This window comes from Pinus tabuliformis, chromosome 4_2, assembly GCF_031772625.1.
Source record: "Pinus tabuliformis cultivar Carrire ecotype Pingquan chromosome 4_2, CPIR1, whole genome shotgun sequence".
NCBI classification, from domain to species: domain Eukaryota; kingdom Viridiplantae; phylum Streptophyta; class Pinopsida; order Pinales; family Pinaceae; genus Pinus; species Pinus tabuliformis.
Window position 1 is genome coordinate 1,103,393,392 of NC_142304.1, and position 26,180 is coordinate 1,103,419,571.

Genomic DNA, 26,180 nt, shown 5'->3' on the forward strand with positions numbered 1-26,180 from the left:
GACTAAGATTATAACATGACTTGATCTGCCTTCTAGATCATTCTCAGCCATATTTTGATTAATACCCATTAATATTTTAATTTAAAATATTAATTATTTTAATAAAATACAATCCAGGAGGAATTTCACCAAACTGTTTTTGGGTTCTTTAGAACTCATGTGCCTTAGCCACTCCACCAATTTTTTTAAGGCTAGAGCACTTCCGATGCTACCAAAATCTAACACTCCCTCTTAGCGAGGAAAGTGCTCTAACAAGTTACAACAATGTCCACCTGCATGCTGATCTGTTTTTAAAGCACCTCCTTTCTGCACTACTGCTGCCACCAGCATTATGTCGTTGTTGCTACTGTACTTCTACCCATGACACTGCGACTACCACTGCTGCATCTGTACTACATCTCCCTCTCAAATGCTGCATCTGCTATGCTAATAGTACTGTCACTGCTAACACTGCATCTGTACTGCAACTCAGTTGCTGAGAGAAGCAACTGAAAAACATCCAAAATTAGTTGAACTTAAATGTGTTCAACATAATACAATGAGTGTTGGAATCTGACTACTGCGGATTTTGACCCTCTGAATTTTCTGTGCTATTGCTGACTCCTGCACTGTGCCAACTACACCGCGGCCAACCGTTCTCTACGTTGATCAGTCTCTGGTCCCTAGCTATTGCATCTGTCCTCTAAGCACTCCACTAGCATCATCTGACACTAAGTCCATCTCACTACTGATGAATTTTGGGCTCCCGTGGCAAGGAATTGATTCAAGAGGTGGACTCCTCAAGGATCCTGCCCACATGTAGTCCTCTCGACAACAACTCAATATCGCCCCATCTCCCTCCTGGAGATGCGTGGGCACTCATGGCAAACTCATCCTCGTCAATCTTTGCTGAAGCAGCCTTAGGATCATGTTTCTCATCCTTATCCTTTTTCTTCAAAGGACACTGGGATGCAAAGTGGCCCATCTTGCCACAACTGAAACATTTCACCTTCGAAATGTCCTTCTTTCGTTTTGGCTTTTGTTGTCACTTCGATGTTAGAGCTGCGTATTCCTCCTCCTCCTTCGTCTTTGTGCCACTCCCACTATTGCCACTGAGGTTGACCTTCACTAGGTCCCTCCTTAACTCTTGTTGAAGAGCCGCCCACATCTCCTCCCATGAAGGTAGTTTTTCTCTGCCCAATATGCTTTGGACAAAAACTTTCCATTCATCCAAGACTCCATTTAGGGCTATCCTCACCATTGTGGTTGGCTGAGGAGTGGACCCCACTGTAGCAAGTTGGTCTCTAGTGTCTTGAAGACGCTAAAGATAGAGGTTCACCCCTTCTCCTTTCTGCATCAAAGTCATTTGCAACTTCTGTTCCAAATACATCTTCAGCTGTTCGAAAGAGCCTTCATACAGAGAAGACAAGGCTTCCCACATCTCCCGGGCTGTATCCTTGCCTTGCAAGTATGAGACCACATGATCTTAAACTCGATCAAGAATGTGCCTCTTTGCCTTCCCCTGCTCGGCCTTGTACTTCTTCTTTTGATTGTTGTAAGCAGGAACAACTACTACACCTTTGACGTAGGCCTCGAGATCATATTCCTCCAGAACAACTAAGATTCTGGTCTTCCATATGACATAGTTGGAGGCACCGTCCAACCTGTCTTGATCTCTGAGCCCATGCGATGCCATCTCACCCAACTGTCGAACTGACTCCTCTAGTCACTGCTCAGCTGCTCAGCAAGTGAGAAATTCAAACTTTTTGGCGGAAAGTTCTCTGAGGAGAAAATTCTCCTTCTATGTGTCTTCGTTCTTTTCTAGCGGATTTCTGCCCCGGTAGAAACTGCACCCTTCAAGCACTGCGTTGAGGCTCTGTGTCACTCCCTCTGCCTTTACAAACTCACTAACTGGAAATCATACCTATGTCGTCTCACTCAGAGAGAGATTTACACGAATCTGCTTCCCGGCAAGGACTGTGCAATCCCTTTAAGGGAATTCAAATTGCTGCCAAGTAGATTTCGACCTCTTTGCTCAACACTGGATCTTCTCTTCCTGTTTCAAAATCAATGCTCTGATACCATGTGAAAATTCCTAGACTCGAAGGAACCCCTATTGTAGCAAATCTAAATCTAATTCACCTACTTGATTTTTAAATTACATTCATCAAGTTATTCTTCTGAATACTGAAGCAAATTACTTCTGCAGGCTACACTAAGTAAATATTTCATCTCATGAAACAGCAAACAGAGCAAAGAACAAGATACATAGGACACACTTATTTTTGGACACAATAGTCACTGGGAAAACCCAATGCGGGAAAACTGGTGCAAAAGTTCTGAGGGTTTATTATTATGCAGGAGAAATATCTGAATACAAATCTAGGATGCTCATCTAGCAATCCTTTACAGAGAAAATACTGACAGAAAATCTAAGTGAGTTTTACCTCACTTCACCCGGTAGAATTCCGGTTGGTTCGGCACAAGATTGGCTAACCCCGACAATTTCGACAGTTCTGGGTTATGAATGACAAGCAAATTTTCTGCGTCAGCTCTCCCTGCTACTGTGCTGCCTCTGCGTCAGCTCTCTCGGCTATTCCGACAGTTCCTGACAATTCCCAGCAGTTTTGGCTATTTCGACAGTTCTGGATTCTGCATGACAGGCAACTTTTCTGCGTCACCTCTCTCGGCCACTACATTGCTTCTCTGCAAGCTCTCTCTGCCTCTCTGTTTTATATTTTCCGGAGAGTCCTCTCGGATTCTCTTTGCCCCTCAGCTTGAAGATCCCCCTAATTGATTTCCCCCCTGAGAACTTCTCACCTCAGAAATGTTGAAATTTCTAAGTCTGACGTTAGAAATTTTATCTGTATTCTCCTGGTTTATTTCTCCTACTTGTTAATTACAAACAAGTTATTTAAACATATAAACATCAAAATAAACGCAATACAATCTCAACCATCTATAGATCAACAACTGAAAGAAATAGCAAACACATAAGTGACGCCGTTATTTTTGGACAACTTGTCCTTGGAAAAACCCAACTTGGAAAAACCGGTGCAACAATTCTGAGGGTTTATTATTACACAATATTTCCTTGATTAGAAGTGGGTGCCAAACTGGCTCACCCGATAACGAAAAACAACCGGCAATAATACCTCTCTATTCGGAAACAGGTATTTAGAAAACCTGTCCCTCGAAACCCTCTCCAGCAACTCTGAAGCACTGTGTCAGCCTTCTACTGCTCTGCGTCAACCCTCTGAGGCACTATGCAGCCTATAGGACCCTTTGCATCACTCTTGTTGCCTTCTGTGTGGATGACACAGACCCTTTGGCCTCTGCACTATCTCTATTGGGCTCTGCGTGGCCTGCTCCGGCTTCTGCATCTGCCTCTCTGCGTCTGCACTGGTCTCTCGGCACTATCTCTAACTCTCTGCCCAGTATTCACTACCCCTCGCTGCTGATCACTGGTTTGACTTTACTTAGCAAAACCCACTCTAGTAAATCGAATGACTGATCACTCTGGTGTGTTCCCCAACTAACCCTCAAGCCTCCTCTTATACTTTCCTGTTGATCCTTCAACAACTGAGATTAAATCTCTAATCAACGGCTAAGATTAGATTTGGCTTGATCCTTACCCTTTGAAACCTTTTAACCCAGTTTTATATTAATACCCATTAATATTTTATTTTTCCTAAGTTTAGACTTAGGAACTCCATTAAAAATATAAATTATTTTAATATCTCCCAAACCGTTTAGAATCTTCCCAAACCATTTATGGGTCTTGGAGATCTCATGTGCTTTAGCTTCTCCACCAATTTTCATGGCTAGAGCACATCCGATGCTACCCGAAATCAACACTCCCTCTTAGCGAGGATTGTGCTCTAGTAATACTCCACACTGAGCATCACTTTGATTATATGACACCAATACCTGTGTTGATGCTAGGCCTCCCTGCCCAACATCCTCTGCACTACTGCCCATGGATCTGCCATTGCCACTGTTGCATCCATACAACAACTCCCTCTTCATCCATGCTGCTACTGATGCTTTCTCCCAACATTGCATCTGCACTACAACCCCCTCTCATCATGCTGCATCGTGTTGCTGCACTGCAACTCAGTTACTAAGAAGTAAGTAACTGATGCACCCAACTACTGACATCCTTGTTAGGCTAGAAACTCACTCGATGTTGAACTTTCTCTGCTACTAACAAGTGCTCCCTCTACTGCCTCTGCGCTGCTGCAACAACTCCCTGCATCTCGTACCATTGCAAACCTCTCTGTACCATCCTGCACTGTTGCAACATTCTCCATACCTCTCGCACTGCTGGAGCCTGTTAGCCTCGCGCTGCCCAGGGACTTCTGCACTGTAGCACTCTCTACTGCTTCATTCGCATCCGTCTCTACCAACATCCGCCAATCCTGCTACTCTCACTTCGGGGCTCCCGTAGCATGGTATACCGTATAATCCAAGAGGTTGGGTTCCTCAAGGATCTTGCCCCTCATCACCTGTAGTCTTCCTGACTACAACTCGATGTCTCCCCACGTCTTCTCTAAAGGTACATGAGCACTCATGGCACAATTGTCATCCTCTTCTACCTCCTTTTCCGCCTTTGCTGGTGTTGCCTTAGAGTCAGACGCCTCTCCCGTACTCCTCTTCTTTAGACACTGGTTCGCATAATGCCCTAGTTCCCCACAATTGAAGCACTTGGCCTTGGAGAGGTCCTTTTTCTTCCTCTTCTCCTACTTTCCCGCAGATATCAGAGCTGCATCCTCTTCCTCTTCCTTCTTGATCCGAGCTCCTTTGCTGCTACTTCTCGTCTTGCTCCGCTATCTGATCTCTTCTTGGCGAAGAGCCGCCCACAATTCTTCCCAATCTCGAAGATTCTCCCTGCCCAGTATGCTTTGGACAAATGTCTCCCACTCTTCGGAGACTGCGTTTAGTGCAGTCCTCACCAACATCTCCTCATCCGGCGTGGCCCCTATGGAAGTCAGTTGGTCCCGGATCTCCTTCAATCTCCCGAGGAAGTGATCTATCTGCTCCCCCTTCTGCATCTGGTATGACCGCAGTTGATTCTCAAGTAACATATTCCTCTGCATGGAAGTATGCTGGTACAACTTCTTCAAGGCGTCCCACATTTCCTTTGCCGTCTCCTTCTCGACAATATGTTGGACCACATAATCCTTGACCCCATCAAGGATGATGCATTTCACCTTTGCCATTGCCTCCTCGTACTTCTCATTATTAGTCGGGTCAACTAGGATTGCCACTGTTCTCAAGGCGAAGGCCTTGATGCGATGTCTATCTAGAATGGACAGGATCTTGGCCTTCTAGACCACAAAGTTGGACGCCCCGTCCAGCCTATCCTAATCCCTCAGCCCATTCATGGCCATCTCTCTGCTCTTCTTGTCGACTCCTCCAAGTCTCTCTACTTCCCTCCGGAAGTTCTCTCTTCGACTCCTGCTGAGTCTCTCTACTTCCCGCCTGGAAGTTATCTACTAGACTCCCTCTGAGTCTCGATTTCCCTTTTGGAAATCTTCTTACCTATCGTCAAGTTGCACCTCTCCAATGTTTTGTGCACCTGCAACACTGATCCGGATTCCTTGGCTAGAAATCCGCCTCGGTAGAAACTCCCTCTACCTTGGTTTTGCCCTGTTAGGTACTGTTCTGCCCACAGTACCCCACCAGCTTCGCTCCTGCAACCTGCCCACAACTCCTATGCCCTAGCAACTGAAGGAATGAGCCTCTAGGCTCTGTGCAATCCCAGCACTGGCAAAACTGCTCCCTCAGCCAACTAAGTCAACCCTCTTGGTCTCTACATGGCTCTTTTTTTCTTTTTCTTAATTTTTAATTTTTAATTTTGCCCTCCTCAGCCTCTGCGCTAGCCTCTCTCTGGCCCGCACTAATGACGCAATCCCTTTGTGTCAACCCTTCTTCTGTCTCTTTCTGCAAGGATCAACTTCTGTCACTCGGGACAACTGATTCTGATGCAAATGCTTTGCTTCAGCTGATGCCTTCAACTCTCTTGTGATTTGCAACCATGCTCTGATACCATATTGAAATTTCTAAGTCTCACTGTTAGAAATTTTCTCTGTATTCTTCTGGTTTATTTCTCCTACTTGTTAATTACAAACAAGTTATTTAAACATATAAACATCAAAATAAACACAATACAGTGTCAACCATTTACAGATCAATAGCTAAAAGAAATAGCAAACACACAAGTGACACCGTTATTTTTGGACAACTCATCCCCGAAAAAACCCAACTTCGGAAAACCGGTGCAGCAATTTTGAGGGTTTATTGTTATGCAATATTTCTTGAGTACAACTGGGTGCCAAACTGGCTCACCCGACAGAGAAAAACAACTGGCAGTAATACCTCTGTATTCGGAAACAGGTATTGAAAAAACCTATCCCACGAAACCCTCTCCAGCAACTCTGAAGCACTGCGTCAACCTTCTACTGCTCTGTGTTAGCCTCAGAACCCTCTACGCCAGCCCTCTAAGGCACTGCGCAACCTCTGGGACCCTTTGTGTCATTCCTGCTACCTTTTGCATGGATGACACAGGCCCTCTGTCCTCTGCGTTGTCTCTGCTGGGCTCTGCGTGGCCTGCTCCAACTTCTACGCCTGCCTCTTTGCTTCTACACTGGTCTCTCGACACTATCTCTGCCTCTCTGCCCAGTACTCACTGCCCCTCACTGCTAATCACTGATTCGACTTTACTTAGCAAACCACGCTATAGTAAATCGAATCACTGATCACTCTGGTGTGTTCTCCAATTGACCCTCAAGCCTTCTCTTATACTTTTCCTGTTGGTCCTTCAACAACTGAGATTAAATCTCTAATCAACGGCTAAGATTATATTTGGCTTGATCCTTATCCTTTGGAACCTTCTAACCCAATTTTATATTAATACCCATTAATATTCTATGAATTCCATTAAAAATATTAACTATTTTAATATCTCCCAAACCAGTTATAATCTACCCAAACCATTTATGGGTCTTGGAGATCTCATGTGCTTTAGCCTCTCCACCAATTTTCATGGCTAGAGCACATCCGATGCTACCCCAAATCAACAAGAAAATCGACTTCCTCAATCTCTCTATGTGTGTTGCAGTAATCGTTATCGGGATATTATTGGCGAGGGGAAAAAATTTGAAAAAAATCGTAAAAATCAGGAAAAAATGGGGAAAAATCGTAAAATACAAAAATATTCATTTTGTTTCAATTTTTTTTAATATTTAAAGCATCTACAACATAAAATAAATACATTGACACATAAATATGATAAAAGAACTAATATATAAGATGTTTAATATAATTTCTAGTGCTACATCACACATAATAGTGAATCATGTCCTAAATAGTACGTCCTGACTCCTGAGTCCCAACTCAACCTCAAAATATCAACAAAAAATATAATAATGTATCTCCTATCATGAGTCAATGTCATATACAATGAAATGAACCAAATAACTAAAGTCTAATACTACTGATTTCCTCTGCCCCTCTAGATGTAGATGCCGATGGAGTTGGCAGTGGACTCTGCTGTGCTCTAGAAGTTGAAGAACTAGGAGCTACAAGAGGTAGACCACATCCTCTACTGGTGACAGGGGTAGCTTGGGTAGCTTGTGTCACCTTCTCCTCCTGTTGCTCCTCCTCATCAAAAAATCGAAGGATAAAAAAAAAATTTCCAAGATAATTTCCCAAAAAATCGCGATTTTCGCAACATTGGTTTCCAAATGAACCCCAAGTCTACATTTTATACTTTTCCTGTTGAGTTTTCAATGACCGAGATTAAGTCTCTAATAAATGGCTAAGATTAAAACATGGCTTGATCCGCCTTCTAGATCATTCTCACCCATTTTTTGATTAATACCCATTAATATTTTAATTTCCCTAAGTCTCACCCCATTAAAAATATTAATTATTTTAATAAAATACAATCCGGGTGGAATTTAACCAAACAGTTTCTGGGTTCCTTAGGACTCATGTGCCTTAGCCTCTCCACCAATTTTCAAGGCTAGAGCACTTCCGATGCTACCAAAAACTAACACTCGAGCCCCAATCAAGTTGCCCAACCCATATGATGAAGCCACCTTCCAATTACATATAATGTCTAGTGTTGCATCCTCACCATCAAGTACAATAATTCATTAGTGCATCTAAGTGAACCAATATTGTTAATCAAGGGCACATAGAGACTTCATATGGGGCTTCCCTTTCAGATTTGGGTCTTTGACCTCGAAGTAGTGTTACCTCCTTAGGTTAGAGTGGTTAATAGACGACCCTATTAGGTGTTCTCAGCCCCTAAGGGGAAAAACAAGTCCTTGGTACACCCTTCAATTGATAGGTGGCATAAGAATGATGATGAAATAGATGGGGACACAGGGGTCTCAAGGCCAAATGCTATGGGCTCAAGGATGGCAATAATGAGGGATGTCCACATATTGGGTATATAGATGCAGGAGGGAGCAGTCATGGATACATGAGTTACCCTAACCTTTGTTTTTCCACCCCTTTTTATTTGCCTTTTTCCTTTCTTGATTTTTCTTTATAGTACCGCTCAAGGCTCTAGGAAATTAGAGCATGATGTGAATGATATAAAACAATTATTACCCATGGGGCAATTCATTGCCCATCGGGGGTTGGGACGTGCATGGGTTCCTTTAATGACGTGAGGGCACTCATGGGCCCTAGGAACTAGGGCGATGGCCATAATGATAAGGGGGTAGAGTTCATGTTTGGTTTTTGCCCACGTGTTATATTAAATGTCCCAACCATCTTTTGAATTTTATAATGTTATTTTTCTTTGTTTCTTGCTTGTGGCCATGATATGCTTTTAACTTTCTTTTAGTTGCATCAACCTCCAAGGCAACGTTTCCAAGCCTGACCTAGATATGTGGACAAAGGAAGGGGGAGTGCCAGTGCCTTGTGGACCCAATGGTTATGTGGACCTACAGAAGGAAAATGATGAAATATGGCTTGTAATGTGCAAAGGGGAGTAAAAAATGTGGAACAGGAAAAATGGACCACGCTACAAAAATTGGGGCCCCAAAGTAGTGCCTTTCCTAAAGCCATAGACCAATAGGGGAGATCCCATGGGACTGGGATCGAGGATTAACCCCCCATTTAAGGTGAGGGAACAAAACCACTATCGAAGCCCGCCCTTGTTCCAAGTCACCCAATAATGCATACCCAAAATTCCCGAGAAAAACAAACATAAGCACCCAATTGCACAATGAAAAACATACCTTTTGGGTTGGATTGCCCACCTTCTAACATATGCTCTTGATAGATGGGGAAGGGGATATATGACTAATACATGGAGCGGAGATCAAATGGCACAATATATCAGCGACATTGGCGGTTGTCTGGGGCTGCTGGCTGCCAGCTGAAGAGATAACTAGGAGACAAAGTTCTCCTACGGGATTACCCACTTTTGGTGGGTAACAAGGACATCCCTGCCCTCCTCTCCTACTCCAGAGTCCAGATGCTATGGTCACTGATACAAAAAAGGATTAGAAGAAATCGCTGGTTTTGACTAGGGTTTTTTCCAAGCCGTCTTGCCACAATTCTGCAACTTCTGTTCCTTATCCATCCAGCTGGGCCCTGTTATCATAATTTGTTTTAGATAATCAAGGAAAATTTGAAGGCATGAGCAAATTAAGAAACTCTAAATACACCCAAGGTAGAAATGCCCATATATGCAAAATGTAAATCGAGTGAAGATATTCAAAAGATGGGCTTCTTAGTGTTTTGCACTTATATGATGAACAACCAAAATATATGTAAGGCAAAAATCCTGGTAGGTCTCCAATATTAGCCATGTCCACAAAGGTGATTGTAATCAAAATTGTATTCTGAATTGGGTCAAAGCATTATAAAACATGACTAATTAATTCTGGTGAACGGGTGCTCTACTTTTCACGTTGAGACATTGCATAAAGGCTTAGGTCTAAAGTGGTTTCATGCATTGCTTTCACTTTGACAATGATTATGTTGACAACTTTTTTCTGAGGCTTATTAGAATTGACATTGGTTACAATTACGATAAGAGTCTGCATTGGACAGCAAGGATGATTACTAGCTGCATCTTTGGATATAGTCTCTTTGATATGAATGTGATTGCATATTATTAAAATTTAACATGTATAGGATAATGATAATTCAAATTATAAGATTTGGCATTACGTCCCTTCAAGTGTGACTTTCTTCGTCTAGAAACAATTAAATCTAGTAGTTTGATCCTAAGCTCATTGCCAAACTGACATATATAATACTATAATCTCTATACATACTTCACAGAGTTAATGGTTAACAATTTTGTTGCACTATCAGACACAATGCAAGTATGCTTCTGTCTTCTACACCGAAACTTCATCTTAACTATTTGATATGGTATGAATAGTGGTTTCTTCTCCATCATTTCTTTCTTTTTTCATGGTTTCAGGTTATGGCATTTGAACTTGGAAACTACAATTTTGGTTTTAATATTGCTTTTATTTCTTTTGTTTAAAGATATTGTTGAAGGAGATGGGCTACCAGCTCGTGAAGGAGACATGGTGGAGCTAAATTATGTCTGCCGACGCTCAAATGGATACTTTGTTTACAGGTCCATTTTGTTTTCCTTGGTGTCAATTTTGAGTTGTATATAAGAGATCTTGCCTGTAATCATCCTGGGTTTCAACTTTCTATAATTCTCTCAGTTCATTTCCTTGGTAAAGGATTTGAAATCTATTCTACTGCCTTGGATTTATAAATTGAACTTCTCTGATTTCTGTGGATCTGTTTTACCTATGAATACAGCACAGTAGATCAGTTGAATGGAGAAAACAGACCAGTTATTCTTTCTCTCAGTGACAAACAGGTCAGATGTCTGTTTCTTATTATTTGTGTCGTATTCTTGACAATTTAGGCCTTAAAGTATTTCCTTCAAATCTTGTTCCAAAAGATGAATGAGCAACAAATTATTTTGAAGAATGTGCATCTATAATATCTTCTACCTGTAACTATCTTATGGCCACACAAATGAAAGAATCCGACAAGAAGCTATGTTGAAGAATCAAGGGAAGTTATGTATAATAGGATTCTTCTAAACTTGATAACAATTTGTGAAGCACTTTTACAATTTATGTTAGCTTGATCTTCTTCTTGTTATTAGTGTGTGTGTTTACTTCATCAAACTGCTACCAAAACATAAGAAACAAGAACACAAGATATTGGTTCTCTGCCAGGGCCAAAACCTCTTTCTTAGAGAGGAAAACCCTTACCCTTTCGTAAATTTTTCTTATTGAAGCTTCTTATTGATCAATGCCAAACCCTAGATCCTTGACTAGAATATTCTCCAAGCCAGTGTTGTTAAAATCGCGATAATATCGCGATAATTTCCTGCTGCTGATATTATCGTGAATAATATGCGATTTTATCGCCAATATTTTTTTATACCTGATTTTTTGGAAAAAATTGTGATTTTTTTTTCCGATTTTATCGCGGGCAATCAGGGCAGCGAGGTTTTATAATGAAATTTTAGTTTTTTTGGCATTTCATTTGCACAGTGAGGAACACGGAGGGCAGAGGAGCGTTGGAGAGAGCTGGGAGATATTGCTTGGAGAGGATTTGAAGATTTTTCAAGTGCTTAGAGGAGAAAATCAAGAGGAGGAGACAGATTATCTCCATAGAAACGGTATGGGGACCAATTTTTTTTTTGTTTTCATTGTTTTTGTATTTTTTCATTGTTTTTGGTTGGATAACTTGGTACGAGCACCAGTTTTTTTTGTTGTCATTGTTTTTGTTTTTTTTCATTGTTTTTGGTTGGGTAACTTGGGTTTGGAATGGGGTTTATGAAATTTGCCCAATGTAATTTTTTTTTGTTTTTTGGTTGGGTTTGGATTATGGAATGGGGTTTTTGATGTATTATTTTACTGTTTTTAGTTTTTTTTGGTTGGGTTTGGATTTTGGAATGGGGTTTCTTAAAATGTATGTAATTTTTTCTAGTTTTTGTACAATGTAAAAATTAAAATACTAAATTGTAAATTTGTAACTTGTAAATACTAAATTGTAATCCTTATTTTCCCATAGGTTTACAACTTCACCGAAACACCATTTAAGTTTTCAACTTCAAAGTTCAAAAACAAACATGCCAAGGAAATTGGATCCTTTCTGGGAAGATGGTGAACCTAAAGCTCCGAATGAGACTAAATTTGAGTTGCAAGTTGTGTGGCCACCCTATGTCCGGAGAGTGTACAGATTGAAGTATCACCTTGCACAAATCCCTGGATTTGATGTGGGGCCTTGCACAAATACAAATCTTGAACTCATTCGAAGAGCCATGAAAGCATTGGAAACTTTAGACCAGAATAGAGAGGTCAAAGAAGAAATGAAGAGGCAACTAAAAAAGTCAGCGGAAGCAAGTGGCACTGATTCTACTGCAGCATTAACCAATCCGGTAGTCGCCACATCATTTTTTATTCCTCGAACCACACCTGGTTCACAGCCATCTATCAGTTCAATGCTAAAAGGAACTGAGAAAGAACAAGCTGACAAGTTGCTGGCAAAATTTCTCCTCTAGAGTGATATTCCTTTCAGCATTGTAAGGAATAATCCATTTTTCCAACTTGCTGATGATGCTATTGCAAGTGTTGGCCTAGGGTACAAAATCCCTTCTTATCATGATTTCAGAGGCCGGATTCTTCAAAATGAAAAGCTTGACTGCACCCAAAGATTGGAGGATTTTAGGGCATTATGGGCACAAACAGGATGCACTGTTATGTCAGATGGTTGGACTGACCAAAAGGGGAGAACCCTTATAAACTTCTTGGTTAGTTGTCCCAAGGGGACTATGTTTATCAAATCTGTTGATGCATCTACACAAATCAAAGATGCAAGAACTTTATCTGATTTGCTAGATGTGTTTATTTTGGAGGTGGGTGCAGAAAATGTTGTCCAAGTCATAACGGACAATGCTGCAAATTATGTTGCTGCTGGCAGGATGCTTATGGACACGAATCCTACTTTATTTTGGACACCTTGTGCTGCACACTGTATTGATTTGATGTTGGAGGACATAGGGAAAATTCCCGTTGTCAAAGATATTGTTGATTCATCCAAAAGCATTACAAAATTTATATATAACCATACATTTGTGCTTAGCTTGATGAGAAGATTCACCAACAACAAATAGTTGGTGCGCCCCGCCATTACACGGTTTGCCACCAGTTTCATATCTCTTCAATCCCTCTTGAATTCTATGTGGGATGTGAAGAGAATGTTACTTTCAGAGGAGTGGCGTGCTTTGCCAACGAGCCGCAAACCAGAGGGAGAGGCCGTATGCAGACTAGTTTCATACCAAAAAAATGAAAAAAAATGAATATTTTTGTACCAAATGTTTTTTTCCCGATTATTTTCGATTATTTCCCAATAATTACGATTTTTTCCAATTTTTTCCTCGCGCCGATATTATCCCGATCTTGGTCGGCGCGAGGAAAAAATTGGAAAAAATCACAAGCACAAGTCAAGTCCTTCCTCCTTCCTGCTCTTTGTTCCCCGACACTTAGTCTTCCTTCTTCCGGCACTTTGCTCTTCTTACAATTGTTGGTAGTCCTTGTTGTACTTGCCCTAGAAGAGACTCTTATCCTTGGTCTCTAGTGAAGCCCTTCACTAATGGTGATTTCTTCCTTCTTCTTGACCAACCAAGCTCCGTTTTCAATGTGCAGGTACAGACTTGATATGACAGTTCTGCAGCCCTAAATTCTCGCATGTGTGGAAGGTTTAGTAGTGTATTTGGTTCCTTTCTCCTTCGTATGAGAGAGTCTCTTCTTCGCTCTAGTGGGAGGCCTTGTAGGCCTAAGTTTCAAGCCCAAACCAAGATGAATATATGACTGTGATTTTGCTGCTGATATAACCGCAGACTGCCCTCCTTTTTCTCGCACGTGTGACTGTACTTTGCCCTAGAAACAGTCCCAAAACTTCGCTTTTCTTCCTTCTTTCTTTGCTGCACTTGGAGACCCCTTAAACTTTGCCCTTCACTTTCCTTGGCTTCTCTTGCTCGCTGATTTCAGAGGTGAGTATTGGTCGTTATGAGGGAGTGGACAGCCTCTATATTTAGACTCTCCCTCCTTTAGGCCGACTTGGTGTTTCTTCATCATTTTTGCTTCTAAGAGGATGTTGTTGCATGGAGAGGACTTGACTTTGCTTGGAGATATTTCCTTTGACTCTTATACAAGTTTATACATAGTGTAACATGCCCTTAAGGGTCTTCAATAAATACATTGACTCTTTGACTTCCTAGAAGCACTTAAATATGTGCTTGACCTACTTCAATGAGCAAGAAACTCATTGATAAATATAACAAAAATAATATTTCTTTTCTTGAATAAATACAAATATCAAAAGTACATTTATGAAGACCGAACCTAGTTACACTTTCTTCAACAAGCTATTCTCTGGAAAAGTTTATATGTTTTTTATATGACTGTTACTTGGAGCTTTTCATTTTTGTATTATTAGTGTGGAGCATTTACAATAAGCACATAAACAATCTACTCATATGGAGTAGAATAGGAATTTTATTAAACTATCCATGAGACCAACTGGGCTATAGGACCAAGATGCTTTCATATGGAGCTGTCTTCTAAGCTCTCAGGCATTGCCAAAATCCTCTAAGTCAGTCTATATTGCCCGGTTTGAATCCTCCTGAGCTAAGTACATTAGTCTATGCTGATGGCTATATTAAGGATGCCATCCATGAATGTGGGTAAGCATCCCACAGGTTTTCTTGTGATGTTTTCCTTGGAAAAAAAGCAGTCTGCACTAAAAGGACTGCAGCAAAGAATGCAAGAAGGAAAAGAAAGTGAAGAAATTAAAGCACCAACAAAATGTAGGTTTTGGCTGTTGTCATGGTACAATGACAATGAACTATTTGTATCATTTGGACCTATGCTACCAGAAGTAAAATGGAATTTTCAGGTTTTGTACAGGTAGCTTTTTAAAAATCTTCTTAGGGCTTTTTTTCTTGGAAAATGACTTGCATAAAAATATTTACAAACAGAAAACCAAAAGGTGGAAGGGTATAACAATGAGATTCATAGCATCTTTTAAAGAGCCACTATAGCATAAATAAACCAGAGTACTCTGTGTGACCCAAAGATTGGGTATCATTGATCAACAAAGCTCCTTTTCCTAACAACTAATGATGAATCTCATTGTTCCATACTGATTTGAAAGGAGACAAAGAGCTAACCTCATGTTCAAAAACAAACATACACCTGGATTTCCACAAAACAAATATCATGTATATCCTCTAGCAATGCCAAAGCCCAGAAAGAGTAGGATGAACAAGAGCATGACCATCTTTAAATAGTGCTGGTTGCCAATGATCCCTGCCCTGAAGAAGCACTGAGTGATGATCCTCAAACCAACTCCAACAATGTTTGGAAAACTGACAATCCCAAAAGATATGCCTTGTTTAAATTTAGTGTGGACAGGTGCTTCTGTAAAGGCTAGGTGTCAATCATGCAGGATTCATTCAAAGTTTCACTTAGAAAACTTGCTTAATTAACCTCAATTAATTAAGTTGTTTTTTTATAATTTTCCTAACTTAAGGAAAGTGTGTTAATTGGAGTCACTTAATTAATGCTGACTAGTGAGCTAGGAAAGTCTAAGGGAATGTAAGTGAATTACATTAGTGACTTAGACTTAATTTCAACTATTGATCTCGAGTGAGGTGAGATCTATTCTCTGTTGATTTTTGAGTAGCTTGGGAGGTATTCCAAGCACTAGGGTTCAAGGTTTAGAGGTTGGAGCACCACAAAAGTCATTTGTGGGCTTGGAACCCAAGGTTGGGGTTTTGCACCCATCGATGTTTGGGCCAAAACCATGGAGCATTTTGGACATGTGATGGATTGAGATGATAGAGGATGGCGAGGAGATTCCAACGCTTCGAGAATCATTGAAATCCGAGATGTCCTTGATGAGATATGAATTTTTGAAGTTGACAATAAATTTTTGGGTAGTGAAATCATGTAGGCTTGAAATGGTTAGGTCCAAAAGACATGTCTATTGGGTAATTTGTGGAGCGATTGTATTGGTATAAGTGAGAGAAATCATTTTAGCATCATCCAAGTGCAAACAAGCTGAGGAGATCTTCTCTGAATTGAGCCACAGGTCAAGGAGCAGAATAGTGAGGGAGAAAATGAGCCGTTTGGGTGAGTTCAGGACTGTTTTGCCTTTGCAGTGAAGGCCGAGTTCTCTTGCAAGAGGGCCGAGTGGATTGAGAGGAGATCTAGGTAATATAAATATGTTTTTAGGGTTGCGTTTTGTCACAGGTCTCGGCCGCAGGCTTCTCTGAAGAAACAGCAGGTAAGCAACCCTTCTTTGTGGAGGCCAAGAGGTGGAGCACCCTCATTTGGCTAGGCCACAGTCAAGGGAAGAAACAATGAAGTGTTTAGGGCCATATTTGGAGCAATACGTAGGAGATAACAACAGTGTTTAGGACTGTGGAAAAGCCCTAACTAGGACTGTTATCTAAGAATTAAAATGTAGAGAACCAGTGGTCAAGAAAGGATATGATTGGTCCTTTCTTGTTCGCAGTGTTTGCTAAGTGGATGAAGTTTTGTTGCAGCCTTTGGGAGCCAATTTGAAGACTTGACTTGGTGGTTGGGAGCCTTTTCTAGGAGCAGATCCTTTAGTGATTGCATTGGGCATCATTAGATTGGTGGAGGGCAACATGTTGGTAGCCCAAAGTAGCCATTGACAAGCAGTCATAAAGAGAGGTTGATAGCTGAAGGTTGGGTGAAGATTGAAGCCTAATGTGTAGTACATTGATGGACTAGTGGATTGCTAGGTTGGCAGATTGAAGCTCAGGTATTGGCTAGCCTAGAAGCGCAGATTGGATCAACCAGTGTTCATAGAAGCAGAAGTGACTTGCAGCAGTGATAAGTGCCAACACTCTTGGAGTCTCTATGTGTTGTCCTTTGATGGACTAAGGGATAGCTAGAGAGCAGAACAGAAGCGAAGGACTGGAAAGACGAGATACACCATAGAGGCTGTGATTGTACACTAGAGCAGCGAGATTGTCATTGTCTCTTGTATTCTTGTACTTGTCGATAATCGTGTGAAAATTTGGAAACCTAAATCCTATTGCAGCAACTAGAAATCATGCTCCTAATTGTTAATTAAATTTAGCAATTTATTTACTATTTCCTACAACAATTACTGAATAACTCACAATGCAACCTACACAAATAAAACCGCAGAAGAATAAATGCTGGAAGAAATGCTAGCACATACACATAAATTTACACAGTTATTTTTGGACAAATGTCCCCGGAAAAAGCCAACTTGGGAAAATTGGTGCAGCAGTGAGGGTTTTATTTTATTATCTAGCAATGAAATCTAAGTACATCTACGCATGCCCAACTAACAATCCAAATAGCAAGAAAATCTGGTAGAGATATTCCCTAAGCAACCCCGACACTCGCGCTTCCTGCTCTCGTGGTACTTGCACTCACGCATTCCTGCACTTGTTCTTGCACTTGCGCTGCCCGCATAACTCAGCCTCTTGCGGCTGCCTCTCTGGATCTAGAAATCTTCCTCCAGATAACTGTATCTGCCCCTCACTAACATTGTGTCCCTCTTTGGCTCGAACTCTACTGCTACTAGCTCGATCTGCACAAGGAACTGTTGCTCAAGTGTACTCTCCAAGTGCCCATCGACTTCTTATAATCCTCTGTTGGGACTCTAATGACCAAGCTTAAATCTTAATAGATGGCTAGTAATAACTTGAAGTCGATTCGTGTGAGTTTCTAGACCATTCACGCTTTGACTTAATTAATTCTGATTAATTAACCATATTCCCTAAGTTTAGACTTAGGAAATACTTTACAACTGTCTAATAATCTAATCAGGTCATTTCTAGGCAGAATTTCCAGAAACGATTTTTGGGTTTTGGAGATCTCTTGTATTCTAGCCTCTCCACAAATTTTCAAGGCTAGAACACATCCTATGCTACAAAAACTAACACTCCCTCTTAGCGAGGAATTTGTTTTAGTGCTACTGCTCACCCTACAGCAACACCCTGCCTCTGCATCATCTCCTGTCACACTGCTGATGTCTGGCCATACTTCCCACCTGTTGATTTGGGGTAGCATCGGATGTGCTCTAAGCCTGAAATTTTGCAGGGAGGCTTGGGCATAGGTATTCCAAAGAACCTAGAAAGTGTTTTGGGAAATTCCACCCAAAAGTGATTTTATTAAAATAATTAATATTTGTAATAGCGTTCCAAAGTCTAAACTTAGGAAAATTAAAATATCAATGGGTATTAATCTAATCAGGGGTGAAACTTATAGAAAAGCCACGGATCAAGCCAAAATGATTTGAGCCTTTGATTATGATTTATTCTAAGCCATTGGTTGCCCAACAGAAAGATATAAGAAGGGACTTGAGGGTCATTTGGAAAACACACAGAGAGATGAGAAAATCAATTTTTTGAAGTGAGAAGTTCTCAAGAGGAAAAATCGATTGAGGAAATCTCTTGCAGTTGAGGGGCAGGGATAACAACTTCCGGAGAGATATTCTTAGCCGGAGATACATCAACAGAGAGAGGTAGTGAGTGATCCAGAAGATTCCACGCAGACGCTGACGCAAGGCCGGAAGGGCCACGTAGAAGTGACGTAGAGGTAAAGAGAGAAAAGTCCGAATTCTACAGAGGAATTCGATTTTCAGAAGCTGGGAGCCGGGGTGTGAGATAGGGAGGTAGAAATTGAATCTCCTGGGCAGCAAATAAACCGGCCAAAGAAGTGACGCAACACCCAGAGAGTTTGATGCTAGGCTGACGCAGGCATTGCGTAACCAAAAAAGTCGGGGACAGTCAGTTTGGGGCTGGACAACCGGGATTTCTCAGTGATTGTGTGAGGTAAAACTCACAAAGTTTCTGCCATTATTTCTCTCTATAATTGAATAACCTTGTGAGGTATTCAGTGATGTATTCAAAATTCAAATTTTGCTACTGCATAATAATAAAACCCTCGGAGCTGTTGTATCGGTTTTCCCACACTGGGTTTTTCTGGGGACTATTTGTCTAAAAATCATTGTGTCCTATGTGTTGCATATTTCTTTCTTGCTCAATATTTTGTTTCCGCATATATATAAATTAAGTGAAGGCTGCAGATGTATTTACTTTGAAATTCACCATAGAAGACAGTAAATAACTTGTATGATCTAATCAAGTAGGAGAAGTAACATCAGTTTGCTGCAGTAGGAATTCTAGTGTAGGAATTTTCACACCACCAACCACTGCACAACTCTGATATACACTGCATTTGTGTTGCTGCTGACCCTGCTGAACTGCTGCCAACACTGCACTGCACTGCAACTCCTCTCATCTGTTGCTGCTGCAAATGAGTGTGAAAATTCTATCACTGCAACAAATGATTTATTTTACCTACTTATTTCCAATAAGTTATTTATGAAAGTCCTTCAGTAAACATTAAACTAAATTATGCTACAGATATCACACCATAATACAGAAACAAACACATGCACAAGAATCAACAAATCAACATAGATATTTTGGACAACAGTCCCCGGAAAAGCCTAATGTGGGAAAACCGGTGCAGCAAGGGAGGATTTTATTATTCAACAATTCTTCAGTACAATTGGGTGCCAAACTGGCTTACCCAACAAAGAGAAAATTCTCCATCACTTCTCCCAGTCTCAGCGTCAGGCTAGCTAACCTCTGTGTAGCTCCCAGATCCTCTGTGTCAGCTCCTGCTTCTCTGCGTTAGCACTGGGCCTCTCTGCGTCACCCATGTAGGCCCTCAAGTGACTGCACAGTCTGCTGCCTCTGTGTCTGCCTGAGAGGCTTTGCGTCTGCCTCTCCAACCTCTATGCTGGTCCTCTAGTTTTGTTCTCGACTCTCTGTTCCGTACTCGCTGCCTCCTACTGCTCTCTAGACCACTAGTTCAAATTTTTTAGCTAACCCCGCTCCAGAAATTGAACTGACTGGTCTCCCTCAGTGTGTTCTCCAACTAACCCTCAAGCCTTTTCTTATACTTTTCCTGTTGGTCCTTCAACGACCGAGATTAAATCTCTAATCAACGGCTAAGATTAGATTTGGCTTGATTCATGACTTTTGGAACCTTCTAACCCAGTTTATATTAATACCCATTAATATTTTATTTTTCCTAAGTTTAGACTTGGGAACTCCATTAAAAATATTAATTATTTTAATATCTCCCAAACCAGTTAGAATCTACCCAAACCATTTTTGGGTCTTGGAGATGTCATGTGCTTTAGCCTCTCCACTAATTTCATGGCTAGAGCACATCCGATGCTACCCCAAATCAACATTCCCTGTTAGCGAGGACTGTGCTCTAGTAATACTCCACATTGAGCATTACTCTGATCATATGGCATCGGTACCTGTGCTGATGCTAAGCGTCCCTGCTCAAGATCCTCTGCACTTCTGCATCTTGTACCACTACCCATGGCTCTATCACTGCCACTGCTACATCTGTACTGCAACTCCCTTTGCATCCATGTTGTTGTTGGTCCTTCTTCCCAACACTGCATCTGCACTGCAAACTCCTTCTCATCATGTTGCATTGTGCTATTGCTGACTCTTACTGCATTGCAACATCATACCCATTTCTGCTACTGAAATGTATTCTTTATCAGCTCCATCTTCTCCCTGAAATAATCAAACTTGGTTCTTCCAAGGGCCTTGGTAAGGATGTCTGCCACCTGTTCTCTTGTAGGAGTGTAGCCCAACTGTACAGCTCCTTGTTGGACACAGTCTCTGACAAAGTGACACCAGATATCAATATGCTTTGACCGATCGTGAAACATTGGATTCTCAGAGAGCTTGATGCAACTCTGATTATCACACATGATCTTGGTCGCCTCCATCTTTCTTTTGAATAGGTTCACAAGCAATTTTCTAGGCCATATGGCCTCGCACGAAGCTGTGCTCACAACCATATATTCTGCTTCAGCTGAGGTCAGAGCCACAGATTTCTGTTTCCTACTGCACCAGGAGGTCATTCCTGATCCAATGTTGAAACAGTACCCAGAGGTACTTTTCCGATCCACTGAACTTCCTGCCCAATCTACATCAGTAAATCCACTCAATCTGATATGCTTACTCTTGGTGTACAAGAGTCCATAATCGACTGTTCTCTGTAAATACCTGAGAACATGTTTGGCTGCTGCCTAGTGCACCCTCTTCGACTCCACCATGAACTGACTGAGGGTGTTGACAGCGTAGCAAATGTCTGGCCTGGTATCGACTAGATACATCAGGGACCCTGTGAGCTGCCTGTATAAGGTGAGATCAACATTCTTGTCTTCAAATGCATCAATCTTTTTCCAGTTGGTGATCATTGAAGTAGCCATGGGTCTATATTCCTCCATCCTGAATCTCTTCAAGATTTCTGTAGCATATCTCCCTTGCCCAAGGAAGATCTCCCACTTTTGCTGCCAAACTTCTAGCCCCAGGAAATAATGCATTCGTCCCAAATCCTTCATGTCGAATTCCGTGGTAGATTCTTCTTGTAGTCCCTGATGAGCCTGGATGATCCTATTAGGAAGAGATCATCCACATATAATACTAAGATTAGAGGCCCATTCTCTACAACCAGATAGTAGAGATTTGGATCTGTGTCACTCTTGACAAATCCCATTTTCTGTAAGTAGCCATCGTTACAATGCTCTAGGTGCATGTTTCAACCCATACAAGGCTTTCTTCAATCTGTGTGCATGAGACTTCTTCTCTTATGTCTCAAAGCCCTTTGGTTGTTTAATGTATACCTCTTCTTCTATCACTCCGTTTAGAAATGACGTTTTGACATCTATATGATGAATCTCCCACCCCATCTGTACTGTAAGAGATATCACGGTTCTAATAGATGTATACTTGGCTACCGGGGCGAAGGTCTCTTCGTAGTCTATTCCTTCCTTCTGAGCATACCCCTTAGCCACAAACCTGGCTTTGTATTTCTCAACACTGTCGTCTGCAACGTATTTGATTTTGTAGATCCATCTCGAACCTACCATTGATCTGTCTTTAGGCCTTGTCTCTACCTCCCAGACATCGTTCACCATTATGGAGTTGTACTCCTCTATCATCGCATCCAACCAAACTTGATGTTGAGCTGCCTCGTGAAAACTGGCAGGCTCCCCATCTTGAGCTACTAATGCTTGATATCTATCTGGCTATTTTCGCTCCCTCTTATTGTTCCTTGGTGCACCGATGAAGTCCTCTGCATCTCGCAAAATCTGACGAGGTTCCCTGCTCGTTTTTCCTCTACCAGTAGGTGCTTCTGTTAGCTCCTCCTCTTCGTGTGATTCTTCCTGACTCGAGGAAGAATTCTTTTTTTCTGTTGGTTGAAGAGGTTTGACCAACGATTCCTCTTTTGACTGCTTCGAAAGGCATTTCTCGAGATTTTCTGAAAGCTCTGTCTTCCATGAACTTCACATCTCGTCGAACTACTACCTTCCTGCTCCTTGGAAGACAAATTCTGTATGCCTTAGCGTTCTCACTATATCCCACTAGATATCCTTTCTCTGCAGTTTGATCCAACTTCTTCCTCTTTTCCTCGGGTATGCGACAATATGCTAAGCTCCCAAATATCCTGAAATGACTGACTTCAAGCGTCTTCCCTGTGAAGACTTTCTCTGGAGTAATCTTGTCCACTGCCTGTGAGGAGTCCTATTCTGAACATAGACTGCTGCGTTGCATGCTTCTGCCCATAGGAATTTTGGCATATCCCGATCATACATCATGGCCCTAGCTGCCTCTACAATAGTCTTGTTCTTTCTTTCTGCTACTCCAGCTACTCCATTCTTCTTCGGATTGTAAGCAGTTGTCCACTCTCTTCTGATGCCTCTCCTTCGCGCAAAAATTAGTGAAGTCCTTATTGACATACTCTCCACCATTATCTGAGCACAAAACTTTTATTTTCTTCCCAGTTAGATTCTCCATCAGAGCCTTGAACTTTTGAATCGACAGAAAACCTTGTCCTTGGTTTTTAGAAAATAAATCCAAGTTTTCCTTGAGTGGTCATCAATGAAGGTAAGGAAGTACTCGGTACCACTAAGAGCTTTAGTGGACATGGGTCTGCAGATATCTGAGTGTATCAATCCTAGTACACTCTTGGCCCTGTTTTTACTTCTAGGAAATGCTGCTTTGGCATACTTTCTTAGAGCACATCCTCTGCATACATCATCTTGTTCCGTACTAAGATCTGGAACTCCTGTTACAGTGCTCCTGAGAATTCTCAGAGCCCCATGGTGTAAATGTCCCATTCTTCTGTGCCACATTTCGTTCAAATCCTTGTCTCCATGACTGCCTATTAATGCCATTGGTGATTCTAGTTGTAGTCTGTACAACCTGTTACTTTTGATCCCGATCAACACTTTCTTTTTGCAGCTCGGGTGTTTGACGTATACTTTCTCCTTGATGAAGAAAACGTCATATCCTTTGCCTTGAAGTTGTGACACGGAAAGTAAGTTCATCCCCAATCCTGGTACATGCAACACATTGGTAGCACGGAACCGCTCTCCCGTTTCTGTTTGAAAAACTATGGTACCCCTCCCTACTGGAGTACATTTTGCCTTGTTCCCCATGGTGATCTGAAAGTTCATCTTCTCCTCCTGATAATCTGAGAAACATTCCCGGATTCTTGTCATATGCCAAGAGGCTCCACTATCTATATACCATACCTCTGATGATGTAGAGCTAGTCACACAAGCCACTTCTTCTTCCAGCTTGGAAGCTAACATAGAGAAATCGAAATCACTTTCTCTTGTGCAATTTTCTGAAAATCTGTGCGAGTCTCCTGACATAGATGCCTCTGCATCATGGTCTCGACCCATAATTGATTTTCCCTTCCTGTCTCTGATTACTTGCTCTGATACCATGTGAAAATTCTATCACTGCAACAACTGATTTATTTTACCTACTTATTTCCCAATAAGTTATTTATGAAAATCCTTCAGTAAACATTAAAATAAATTCTGTTGCAGATATCACACCATAATACAGAAACAAACACATGCACAAGAATCAACACATCGACATAGATATTTTGGACAACAATCCCCTGGAAAACCCAATGTGGGAAAACCGGTGCAGCAAGGGAGGATTTTATTATTCAACAATTCTTCAGTGCAATTGTGTGCCAAACTAGCTTACCCAATAGAGAGAAAATTCTCCAGCACTTCCCCCAGTCTCAGCATCAGGCTCGTTGACCTCTGCGTAGCTCCCAGATCCTCTGTGTCAGCTCCTGCTTCTCTGCGTCAGCACTGGGCCTCTTTGTGTCACCCACACAGGCCCTCCAGTGACTGCGTAGTTTGCTACCTCTGCGCCTGCCTCTCCAACCTCTTGAAAAAATTTCAACCCCCACTCCGGTTATCAGTTTTCCTTATCACTCCATGCATTTAGTTTTAAATTCAAGCATGATAAAAATTCTAAGATATGGAAATGACAATAATTTTCTAAAAACACAAATTTAGAGATTTCACAACTGCGGAAATTGTAGAAATAAAACACAACAAAATTATGACAGTCACACACAGAAAATAACACTTATTTTTGGTCAATGTAACCCTGGAAAAACCCCCTACAACTCTTGGGGAAAACCAGTTTGAGAGCTCTTCTTTATTTTTGAAAATGCTTTTATAGAAAAACTAAAATACATAGTAAAAATTCCAGCAAGCACAAATTACAATTTATCTCGATTTCCGTGATTGCACTCCACCTCGAAAATCATGCCAATCAACAAATAGCCAAAACAGAAATTTTTACAGCAATAAAACAACATTAAATGTTGTACGGTGAACCTCAAAAAATGTGCCCAAAACTTCTTGTCCCTCTTCCTCGATTTCTGTGCCTTTCTCCTGCTGTACGGTTTTTCATTAGGATGCGTGCCAATAAATGCTGCTGCCTAGATTTGATGAAATGTTTTCTTGCTGCTCTCCTTCACTTCCTCACTGCTCAGAAATTTTTTCCTTGTTCTCTCCTCTTTCTCTCATATGCTCATGAAAGAATGAATGATTTTTTCCTCCTCTTCTCCTTTTATTCTCTAAATGACCTTTTGGGTTACCCTAAGATCTAATGGCTAAGATTCATTTAGATCTAGGGATGAGAATAAATGTGCATTTAACTCTCACTTTCTATTTTTTAACTCACCCATTTAAAATAAAAACCCATTTAACCTTTTATTTCCATAGTCACTTTTTCACTTTTAAATTAGAATGTAACTTTACCACTTATAAAGTCACTTTTAAATTAAATTGATTTCACCACCTATAAAGTCACTTTAGGAGAAAAGTAAAAAATAAATTTGGACACTTTTCACTAGCCCAAAGATCAAAGCCTTAGGGAACCACTTGTCCTCTGGTACCCAAATTTTAACACTCCCTCTGACCGAGGAAAGTGTTCCTCACCACTCCCATCTTGTCTCTGAAGTAAACATGCTTGCCCTGTGGTAAGGATTTGGTGAAAATGTTCGCTAGCTGCTCATTTGTGTAAATGTACTCAAGCTTGACTGCTCCCTTTTGGACATAGTCTCTAATGAAGTGATACTTGATCTCAATATGCTTTGACCTGTCATGAAAAACTGGATTTTTTGTCAGTTTTATGCAACTCTGATTATCACAGTAAATTACTAAAGGTCTCAATGCCTGACCAAATAGACCAAATAACATCTTGCGGAGCCATATGGCCTCATAACTAGCCAAACTAGCAGCCATATACTCCGCCTGAACTGAACTCAATGCAACTGACTATTGTTTTCGGCTAATCCACGACATAACTGCCGAACCCAACCGAAAACAACAATTGGAAGTACTCTTCCTATCTAAAGCACAACCTGCCCAATCTGAATCTATGTACCCTGCCAGTCACACTCCATCACCCTGTGTATAATCCAGACCAAAATCCATAGTCCCCTGCAAGTAACAAAGAATGTGTTTTGCAGGCACCCAGTGCACTCTCTTGGACATGAGCTGACTCATAGTGTTAACTGCAAAACATATATCTGGTCGAGTGTTGACCAGATACATCAAACAACCAATCAACTCTCTGTATAGAGTAGGATCCACCAACTCGGAATTGGAAGCGTGAAGCTTCTTCCAGTTAGTGATCATAGGTGTAGACATGGGTTTACAATCCTCCATGTGAAATCTGCTAAGAA

The 26,180-nt window shown here is 41.3% G+C and overlaps 1 protein-coding gene across 4 annotated transcripts in view; it reads left to right on the top strand.

Moving 5' to 3' along the window:
• Window positions 1-26,180, top strand: part of LOC149173515 (FKBP-like peptidyl-prolyl cis-trans isomerase family protein) — a 378,064-nt gene that overhangs the window by 280,626 nt on the left and 71,258 nt on the right. For all 4 annotated transcript variants that reach the window (XM_089424637.1, XM_089424636.1, XM_089424634.1 and 1 more), the window contains 2 exons: window positions 10,507-10,600; window positions 10,795-10,855. In XM_089424637.1, the coding sequence (XP_089280763.1) occupies window positions 10,507-10,600; window positions 10,795-10,855 (155 nt within the window). The remainder of the gene's footprint in view (window positions 1-10,506; window positions 10,601-10,794; window positions 10,856-26,180) is intronic.